Source organism: Nanorana parkeri, unplaced genomic scaffold (genome assembly GCF_000935625.1).
Source record: "Nanorana parkeri isolate BGI_ZX_2015 unplaced genomic scaffold, ASM93562v1 scaffold1435, whole genome shotgun sequence".
Lineage (NCBI taxonomy): Eukaryota > Metazoa > Chordata > Amphibia > Anura > Dicroglossidae > Nanorana > Nanorana parkeri.
The window spans coordinates 199,785-211,053 of record NW_017307703.1 but is presented as its reverse complement, the minus strand read 5'-3'; the positions used below and the strand labels follow the sequence as shown (position 1 = coordinate 211,053).

Below are 11,269 nucleotides of genomic sequence, written 5' to 3'. Positions count from 1 at the left end.
AACCGCCTGCAGGGGGGGGGGGCTCACAGAATGTCGGTGGGTTCTCCTTACAGGCTGTAATCGACAATCTGTCCCCACTGACACAGATCGCTACAGCCTGTAGGGAGAAACCGCTGACAGTCTGTGAGGCTGCAGCGGGGAGAACCCCTGTCCCAGCAGATAACTGTGTGATAACTGTCCCGGGCACAGTTATCTGCTGGGACAGGGATTCCATTTCTCTTGCCTTGCGCTAGCGCCGGGACTGCTGCCACTGTTAGCGGGGGCGCAAGTGATAACCTAGGGGGGCGATTGCCCCCCCTTGCCCCCCTGTAGCTACGCCACTGGTGGAGTCCTGTGGTCATATTCTACTGGGGGGGGAGGGGGTTACACAAGGGTAGGATTAAAGTCAAATGCCAGGCAGTGTAACAGTGTTTTCTGCCTTGCTGAATGCTTTCACCTGTTGCCTGGAATTATTCATAAATATTTAGCACCCTTTTATTTTCCTGTAATTTACTATAGGAAATAAGGGCATATAACTGGAAATTAAGTATAATAGTTTGCTCTAGCATAAATAGGTTAATCCTCAGAATCCCCTACGCAAAAAGTATGATTTTTTTATGATCAAAGAGCAAATAACCTTTTAGCCCATTTTCTGTTTGCTATTTTGCAGTCTTCTTTGAAGGTTCCATTGGTTTCTATCAATCTTAGTTTCTGTCTACACATGTCCCAAAGCAAATTATAGTGTACATCATGTAGATGTAAGAAGTACATGTGTCATACAGTTTCCTTGTGCAGATGCCTTTCAATTAATCATTCTACAACCTTCTGACTTATGTGCCATTTATTAATATGGTTATATTATGCTATATCTACTTTTTTCTTTATGCTGGCAAGCTTAATATATACCATTCATGCCATGTCATCTTTCTGACAGAATAATGGTATTTTTCTATTTGCAGTCAGCCAACTCCTAAGACAGACGTGCCAGATACATCGCCATGAAAAAGAAGTGTCACAAATGTTCCAGCAGATGGCTTAGACCACAGTATTTCCCCACCATGCTATCAATGGCTGTACTAATGTTTCTGCCAGCAACTGACAGCTTGAAACAGAATATTCCTCGGCTCAAGCTTTCCTACAAAGGTAACATAGTGACGTGATATTTTTCATGTGCTTATATGGAATGTTTTAAGTCTCTATTTACTGTACCATCAGAGGTTCTCACACTTGTAAAGACATGTAATAAACTTCTAAGAGTACTGCTGCAAAGTAATAATTTACTTGGGTGTATTATTGGTAATAATGTGAGAATTTGAAACTACTAATAATAATATCCCACATTTGTTCAAAATAATAATATTTTACTTTATGTTACACTTTTATGGTTTAAATTCAATAACTAGCAAGGTGTTAGAACCACAACTGACTTTTTAATAGCCTGAATATGTTGTGTGAATTGTTGCCCCACAACCTCATTTATGACATTTAGCATAAGTTTCAAACCGTATAATACATCCATTTATATTTGTAAAACTCAGACAGATTATCAACAGTAAATCTCCACACAGATTTTTGCCACACTGTTCTACCATACTATGTAAAACTGTACTTTGCCAATCCAAAGTAACATATACCTATGAGAGCAGAGCCCATCTACTAGTCATATTTGTTGCCCATTTTCCTGCCAAAGTCACAAGAGATACCCATTACTCAGTGGTATGGGAGGCATGTGGCTCCCTACCTATCCTCTAATGAAGTAGCACTCAGCTCCTGAGCAATACATTACAAAACTCATGTGCTCTTATATGTGGGTTGGGGGTCCTCAGGCCTGTGTAAGCGCCAACCCAGGTCCACTTTGTACTTACACCCATTTTTTATTAGACTTTTGACAGATGAACAGGCCAATAGGTGAGCACAAGAAAAGTAAGAATCAACATTAAAGCCCAGAATTTGTCTGTATATGAGAGAACAGATTAGCTTCAAAGAATCCACATGAAGTTATTCTTAAAAAGGCAATTAACAAGGCATGAACAGAACCTGTCAGGACAGAAAAAGTAAAGCTGCCATTGTTGACTGGATTTGCTTCAGGGTTGTGATCCTTATATTTTCCTCAGTAGTTAGTAAGTCACTGACCTGGAAAACACATATAAGTATCAGGTGTTTAGTAAGATCTCAAACCTGAACATGAGCCACTGCTTTATTGGAAATCAACTGAATTCCCCAGGAATGAGTTAGACTATTCATGAAGTGATAATTGACATAATAATTAGTCACTAGCCATGATGATAATGCTATTGTCTTTGGTTTATTCTATAGACAACCCTATTTGCTAAAACAGCCACGCATGGCAGAAAAATCTACAATGTCCTAGGATGTTTGTCATAATATTAACCCTTTCCAATCTCCATGGATTGTTTTGCATCTTGCTTGCATGACCCCTTTAAATCTAAATTTTCCACAGAGAAGTCAGGTTAGCCCATGTATGGCGTTTTAATACCCCTTTTGACTTTCTACCACATTAAGAATTTTCTTTTCAATAAAAGCAATTGTCCACTGCAGGAGATGCAAGGAATGTGGTTTATAAGTAAAATGTAATAGTGTTTAAAGTATAGCACAGAAATCAAGTGCATTTCTAACATTTTATTTACAGATCTGTTCTTATTGTTTTTTTCTACTATTGAGTACAATGAGCTGTTTTAAACATTCTTTGAATGAAAGCCAAACTTTTATAGCATTCTTAGAAAAAAATGTGTAGGTGAGTAACTTTAGAAAACGTTACACCCTTACAACTGTGAAGTGATTGTTTAACATTATGAGCAGTGAGTCACAGAGCAAAAATGAAATAAAAGCAGCCTGTTAAGACCCTGACACTCTGCAATGACTTGTAGAAATTTCTGGTGTTTGTATTTCAAAATTCAACTATACACTTTAGGGAAATAAATATATATATATATTGCTCTTGATCTGGACTTCTACAGGGACTAAATGGCACGTTTAGTGTTTACCAGGTGTTTGTTCATATTGCATTGTATGGAGAATAAAGCAGAATGTATTTGCCCCTTGCATATCTGGTGTATTATGAGCCTCTTGTAGAATTACAAGGATTAAAAAAAAAAACTGAACAGAAAGTTTCACAATTTTATGAAATGGAGCCAGGGGCTCTAGCTTAAAGTGTCTCTCCAAACAAAAGTGAAAAAGTGTCTTTTGCAAGGTCACCATAATATATGTCCATTAACAACATGCTTCATTACCTGGTGATCCTGCCAGTTTCCTTGAGTACTGTTTGATTTCAATGCCGGGCTGACAACACTATTCAGCGACTATTGAAATGGCTGGTCTGCACAGCATTGACGGGACGCAGAATCTCCACCACTCTACTATTATGCATATTCTTTTGGCTTTCCTTTTAAACACTGCCAAAATTGACAGGAACATACAGCATCTCCTCTCCCCAGCTGTCCCTCACATGCATGGAGTCTGAAGAGGCAACACCACTTCCTGTCTTGATGGCCCCCCCCCTCAGCAAAATCTCTGCCAGTACACAAGTAAATAAAGGTAATTTATGCCGATTTTGTATAATTATACATAATCGAATGAATAAGCACTTTTAGAGTTGCCATGGGGGTTGTTATATTCTGTTCTTACATCTACTTTAAATTTCACATTTAATATTAAAAGGAGATCTCCAGGTAATACCTTTGGAAATAAAGTACCTCTGGGCCATCCTATTCAATATTCAGCTCTCCTAACACTTTCAGTAGTACCATTAGCACTGCTTCCAGTCCGTGCCATTGGTGGCCACATCATCTATTGCTGTGGCTAATTCCATTACAAAATAGAAGAGAAAGGAAATAGAAATCACATCTCTGGGAAATCACAGCATATTAAAAAGTATACTTAACCCATTACATTCCTCATCCCTCACTGTACTTCCCATGGAGGTTTCCTGAAGCTGTGCATTAGGGCTTTTAATAACAACTTGAACACAGGATTCTAAACATTTCAAATGATTCAATTCTTCTACCAACATGACATAGTTTGTCTTATGACTAAATATGCTGAACTCACATTATTTACTTCGGAGGTAAGATCAAGCAGTTAGTAAATGCTGTATATGTAAAACAGAAAGTTTTTATTTTGCAAGTCATTTAGATTAATTTGCCTCAGAAGACATTTTAATGAAACAATTTAAGTTTAGAAAGCTACTTACACAGTATTTGGTGTATTCCTGGACCTTTCAGTTCACACAGTAGTCCTTTATAATACCACATTTAATTAAAGAAGGATTCTGCTGGGCACAGTTTCCATCTAAAGTGGCTAAATAATATAGAACAATTGCAATTTCCACAATACTTACTTTTTAAAGTAGATGCAATCCCTCACATAATAAACATTTGCCATTTTTAAATAAAATGATTTTTTCACCTATTTTTATCCTTTGTAGCATTTCAGAGCTTCTAATTGCATGTAGGCTTTTAATAGCCTCTTTTTGCATATGTCCTTGCACTCTAATAATGGCTGCAGGGGTGTGCCTATAATGAGGTGGCATCTCATTGGGTCATATGAGGGGGGATCCAGGTGTATATGCCGCTTGGTTTCCGTTCAGAGTGTCCCAGGTTGCTAAGAGCTCCTGGCAACCTGTGATGCTCTGGCTGGCGTCCTGCCCGCTCGTGGCAACCAGTTGTGTCACTGGTTGCCATGAGCCACCTCTCCCCATAACATGCACCAGCAACATCTCTCACATCAGGCAGGGAATAGTCTAGGGACACCCCTGGACAGCTGCATTGTATTTTTCAGGTCCAATCTTCTGATAGTGACAACAGTTAACCATATCTATGTAATGTTTGTTGAATGGCCACTTGTAGTCTCCATCAAAAGCCCGTTGTACAGTTAAAGTACAGAGCATTGTCACCCTACAACAGTAAGTGCATCAACAAGGATCTTCATGACAGGATCATCATGTTACATGAGCTTTTAGGGCCAATTCACCCTGGTGCTGTTGCATTGCAATTCATTGTTATACATGTTTCAATGGATTGAAGCGGAAAAATGAATGGGTGTGAATAGGGGTCAGTTTACACTACTCCGTTATGTTGCATTACATTGCACTGAAAAAATGCAACTGAAAAAGCACTACTTCTTTTCAGGGAAAGATAACACAATGGATCTGATGTGAACTAGCCCCATTCACACCCATTATTTTTTTGGTGCCCATTGAAAGATGGATTGCAACACAATGGATCAGAAGGAAATCGGAAAAGTACAATTGAAAGTCAACAGACGCTCCATTGACTTGTGATTTCTTTGCAATTTTGGTGTGAACAGGCCTTTAGGGGCTAGGTTTACATATATTTTAAGGTTTTTCTTTGACTCCACCAGCCAGCTAAAGTTTTGCATCCATAATAAATTGTGAAAGGCATATAGCCTCGGATACTGATCCTAATAGGTTGGACTTGATGGACTAATGTCTTTATTCAACCTCAAATACTATGTAACTATGTAACTATGTGTAGTTCATCCCCCACATGTCCGGATATCATCTTTTGTTTAAAAATTGCTGTCATGTCATCTTTAGCCTCTTTGAGGGTTGTTCACTAAAAGTTAACATTTTATATGTCCAGTACTTGCAAAGCTCATCAAAAATGTAATGGAAAGAGACATCCTGTTGACTGATATAGTTCAAAACACTCTTATGTACACATGTTTATCTTTCCAAACTTCATTTTTAATTGACAATGTCAATAGATTTTAGCCAAAGTGAATTGTAAAGCTCAAATTCTTTTCACAACTGCTATAGCCATCTTTATCATTAACAAGCTATTCAAAACTGTAAATGCAAGCCAAATAAAACAGTATAGGGTAATTGCAGTTGTTCAGCATCAGAGTTTTTTTTATTCTTGTTTTTAAATAACATTTGTCCTCCCTTTCTAACGTAAAAATACAGACAATCAGAATTGCTGAAAGATAAAACATTTAGTGAAGCATGTTTTTCAAATGAAAAAGGTCAATTAACATTCTATGAACTTGGAACATTTCATTTAAGCATGTTGTTTTAATTAAAAAAAAAAAACCTAAACAAATGACGTAACTGTTCTGTACAGCTAGGCTATTAAAATTGATTCATGAATGTATATAAATCTGACGTAAAAAGAACTAATGTCTTTGTGAAACTGCATGATTTCAAGTTACCATAGATTTTAATTCATAACACTGCTAAATCAATGTGTTTGAAATTCCAGGTTGTTTGTATCACAGTGTGCTTGTGAACCAGTGCCGCTATCACACCTGTACACCCCCTATGGACCAGAGCAATTTTTATATTTCAGATATGGACCTACAGATTCGGCTATAACTTAATGTAACTCTTAGACAATATTGTAAAAATACTAAAACAAATTTGTTTTTTTTACTTCGCTCAGTGTTAGTTTAAAGATGGACACATACAGATATCAACTCAGGGAATTGGTGCTGGTACCACTCCCCTGTAGAAGCATAAATAAGATCAAAAGAAATTAGGGCTTTTGAGGTACAGCCAGATAGCCGGAACAGATGTCCAATGTAAAAACCAACAATTTTATTTACATTTATTAAAAATCCATACAAAGAACATTAAAACCATGCTGGCTAAGTGGAAATCGCATGATAATATATTGTATTCACGTCACATAATAGTCCCTTGTTGGAGCATGAAACATATCATAGCTCTTCAAATGTAGTTTGGGAAGTGAAGCTCCTTCTCTCAATGCAATTACAAAGTAGCTTCCTCAGGAGGTCATGGAGACCTCAGCTTAAGTGGACTAACACATATACGAAAGGAAGGGTTAATACATCCATATCCGCACAGCATACCCCCCCCTCCCCAGTGGGCCGCAGTAGAGGCAACAAGGGCAGGTGCAGTAACCGTCAAAGGTCAATCCCAACCAAGACAAGGATCATGAATGCAAGCTTCTACATTGTAGAGAGGCTGTCCAGGCTCGTTTACAAACAAAATGGAGTCACTAAATATAAAAAGCGTGCATTTTGTTTTCTCCTTTTTCCCATTTAAAATTACACTAAAAATATGATTCTGGTACAAAGCATTGCAAAAGTTATTTACAAATGAAATTTAGGCTTTTTTCAATTATGCACTTTTCTCAGTATAAAAAGCATTAAATATCTTAGTCATGGGCTTCCATTCTTTAAACTATTGATGTGCTAAAAGGAAATCAAATGGCAGGCAAGGGATATAGAGACTGCATAGTCACTTTTGCAGTTATAGAGCATTGATCATCAGAATTAGTTACCCAGCCATAGATTAAAGTATACATTGGCTAGATTTTAGAGTACAATGCCCTCGTCTCTAGGTTTGTAGAAAAATAGCATAGAAAAATTTGATGAAACATGCAACCTACTAAAAAGTTGAAACCCAACCAAACTAAGGTAGTTGGACATGAGGTAACTGAAACTAGATACCAAGCTATTATGATATATGACTAAGACTATGGACAAAAAAACAATTGGGTCAGCAATTTAATACAATTATAATATAATATGCATTGTTACAAAAAGGCCATATATGTAGATATTACTACAATTAACAAAATAGTTTATCTATCTATCTATCTATCTATCTTGGTGGTATACAGTTCAAATTTAGCCACATTCCAGCCTCTAGCATAAACAAATGGAAACAAAAGAAAAAAAAACTCACAACAAAATACAGCATAAAAAATGACTTTACAGTTTTAGCTGTGCTGAGCTTGAACTAAAAAGCTGCAATATTTAAAATCTAAAAGTACTATTTCCTTGTTACACTAAAAACATATTTCACATATAGTTATGAGTAATTAGCAGCATGTTTCTCACATTTGGTATGCCATGGCTGCAACTCTAAAACAATAGAAGGTAATTTGTTTCATAGATACCCTTTATATGTATAAAAATCTCTTCCTCTGATTAATGATTAAAGATAGGAAAATATTGTTATTCTGTACAATGTTGTAATTCTGTCCTACATATACTGTATGTCTGACCATCAGTTCACAGCAAATGTTACTGCTCCCAAATACATCACACAAACCACAGTTCCATGCTTACTTTACCACAATAAATACTTCCAGATTGTAATTGATAGGTTTAAACAGGCATGCTGACTTCCTTGTAGAATGCATACCGCAGTCGTCTTCTGTTTATATTTATTTATGTCACCAGTTCACAGAAAGCCATGACATGCACCACCTGCTTAGGAGCACATGTACTGATTTTAGAACATCACAAAACAAAACCACATTTTTTAATCTGAAAAGATTAATTAATAATTCCTTTGATGTTTCCTGCCACAATCATAATTTCCCAAATCCCCTCTTAGGAAGAACAGTCATATTTAAAAAATGCTAAAATATCTTATTTACATTTTTTTATTATAACATTGTTATATATAGTAGAGATGGCTTGTGCATGCATGTCTGTCTACCTGATCTGGTTTTACACCTCTCATGCAAGGATGATTATTACAGGAGTAGTGTATAGAAAATGAAAACGCTAAAGAATTTGCAATATTTAAATCTGTTTGTCACAAAATTTACAATGCAGAGTGAGCAATTTTTGTACATTGGGCAGTTAGTATGTCTACTGCCACATTGTGTGCCATTGGTTCCATGTCTTTTAAATTGCTCACATGGGGCTGTCAGCTTTTCTTCTTCCTACCTGATAAGTCACTGACCTGGAAGAAGCATGTCTACATCAGGTGTCATAACAACTGATATGTTCATGCTTGTTTTGGGTCAGTGACTTGGTAAGTACCAGAACAAGAACATAGATGACAACCCATATTTCAAAAAATTCAACATAGAAGTACCCATACAGTTTATCCAGTAGGGCACAGAACAGTCCAATTGCCCCTGTTGCAAATCAGAAAATATTTTTCACAGATCAGTATCTCTGTTTAAAGAGACAATATATATGAGCTGGTCAAATTAGGTGATGATACTTGTGCCTGTATGCAATAGTAAATGCAGCACCCATAAAGACTCTCTGGCTAGCCAGTCTTGAAGAAAATAGCAACCATCTGTGTTGGATATTATTTTCCCAAAATAAAACAAAGCTAGAGGTATGCGGACACGCTCCCCCCCCCACCCCCCTGCATTATCTTAAGGCAAATGTGACATCAAATATTAGTGCCACAGTGAAAATTAGCAAGGCATATGTTATAATGAATGTATGTAAAGCATTTTTTTTAGTTTTGGATAGAGTTTTTAGTTTTGGATAGAGTAAGACAATTGTTAAAATCCCTGTCAGTTGTTCCCTCTTTTTATTTTTGCTCTATGTCCTTTTCACCAAATTATACCAGCCCCACTTACAAAGCAAGCTTTCAGCCATTTGATAGGCTGCTGTCAGATCGTATACTCTTCAGCTCCAGGCAGGAGATGAAACAAAGGTACTCTCTATAAACAAATGCTGAGGGCACCAGACTTTTCTTCATCTTTTGAGCTCCATCTTTTGAGCTCCATAACAAGCATTCAAAGGGTTTATGAGCAACCTACCTGCCCTTTGTTGGGATACACTGCCCCTGGTGATAATGGCCCCTTTATGCAAGTAAAACAAAAAAATGTATAAACTTTGCTCAAAATAATCTCCTGCTGTTAACCATTTTAATGAATAAAAGTTATGAATATTTAAAGCAAACCTTAACTCAAAAGCAGTTTGTCAGATTGAGTTTGTCAATGTATTTAATCAGGGTCCTAACTACCATGACTAAAAGCTATGTAAAATGTAAAAGAAAATCCAAAATTTAATAAATATACTCTCATAAGAAGATGCTCCTGCACTGAAGAGGCTTCTCAAAAAATTGGCATATTCTGTGCCCCCAGGATCTTGCCAGAAGGATGGTTGATGTTACACTTTGCACCACAAAAGCTGGGTGTAAGGTGCTCAATGTTTTTCCACGCTTTCTTTACACAATTGTTTCAGCTTTTTGTCATTGGGGTGGGTGCGCCGATTAAATAAGTGGATCATTTTAATAAAGCTATTCATGCATCACCCATCCCACATCACATCTACATATTAGCAAACAAATGCAGATAAGGGTTCAAAAATTGGGAAATAACAGTTTCTAAGTCTTTGCATTAGAATTACAATATCATTTTTATTTACTGCTTTAAATATTGACCTTTTTGTAAAACATTTTTGCTAAAGGAGACTTCAGTCCATGTTTGAGCAAAAGCATCTATAGAAGCGATTTACGCAACTTTACTTTAAAAAAAATACCGGCCAGCAAGTGCTTATTATTGTGCATAATAATAAATATTTTTTTTTTTTGAACAAACTGAGACGTCACACAATTATTTCTCTTTTAAGTAGAAGTATAACATTGAAACTTTCAATGATCTCCAAATGAAAACCACGATGACCAGGATTGTGATTAATGTTGAAAGCAAAGTTTTGTGGCACACCCTAAAATGGACACAGGCCAACACGGTGATCAGTTATCATAGTCATTTTTCACAATTCCTCAGATTATAACGTGACTGGGTGGAGATTTCCGTTGGTTTTTTTTAACTGCATAGACCAAAGTGCTTATTTTATTTTTGGTGGCCCTATGAATTAAAGCAGAACTCCTATGTTTTGATTAAATATGTATCCATGAACAGTATAGCAGAGCCATCTGATCCTTAAACTATAGCAGTGCTAAAAACAGGCTATGACAGCAGCTTTAAAACAGTAGTGAACGCTCCTATTCAAATTACCTTAAAACTGAAAATTCAGCATGACTATAGAATTTTAATATTTAATGAACATAGATTAAGACAAATTGGTCACATGTAGAGCAAGGTCACAGTATTGTGTTACAGAATACAACCCTTTTTGCTTTTCAGAGTTAATCTGTCACTAAAAGAAATCACTTGAATATGCCGTATTGCACTAATTAAAGTAACATTGCTTTAAAATCGATTGATGCTCTAATTATTAGTACTCAAATTTTTTAGGCAAGTACAAATCCTGCCTCCATTTTATGCAGAAAACAGGATGACAAATGTATCTGTATGCTAAAAAGAACGCAGTCTGATCAGACTATATAGATCACTCCAACCCAACCAGAAACTAGTACTTCAGCTTTAGTTGGGTAATGATCAGTAAATTTACAACCTGCCTTTTTAAGTGACTTTTGAGAAGATTTTCTTACAGTAGTCAGAATCCTTACCATTTCCATGCTGCTTTAAAGAATAGTGCACACTTAGCTAGACTCTTCTATTATGTGTTTAGGCTACAATCTGAAGAATCCATCAGGGGAATGTGACACCAACTTTTTGCT

General features: G+C 36.5%; 1 protein-coding gene across 1 annotated transcript in view; it reads left to right on the top strand.

Moving 5' to 3' along the window:
• Positions 1-941: 941 nt before the first annotated feature.
• Positions 942-11,269, top strand: part of SEMA3D (semaphorin 3D) — a 120,314-nt gene continuing 109,986 nt past the window's right edge. The window contains exon 1 of the mRNA XM_018569970.1: positions 942-1,122. Within this exon, the coding sequence (XP_018425472.1) occupies positions 978-1,122 (145 nt within the window). The 5' untranslated portion in view covers positions 942-977. The remainder of the gene's footprint in view (positions 1,123-11,269) is intronic.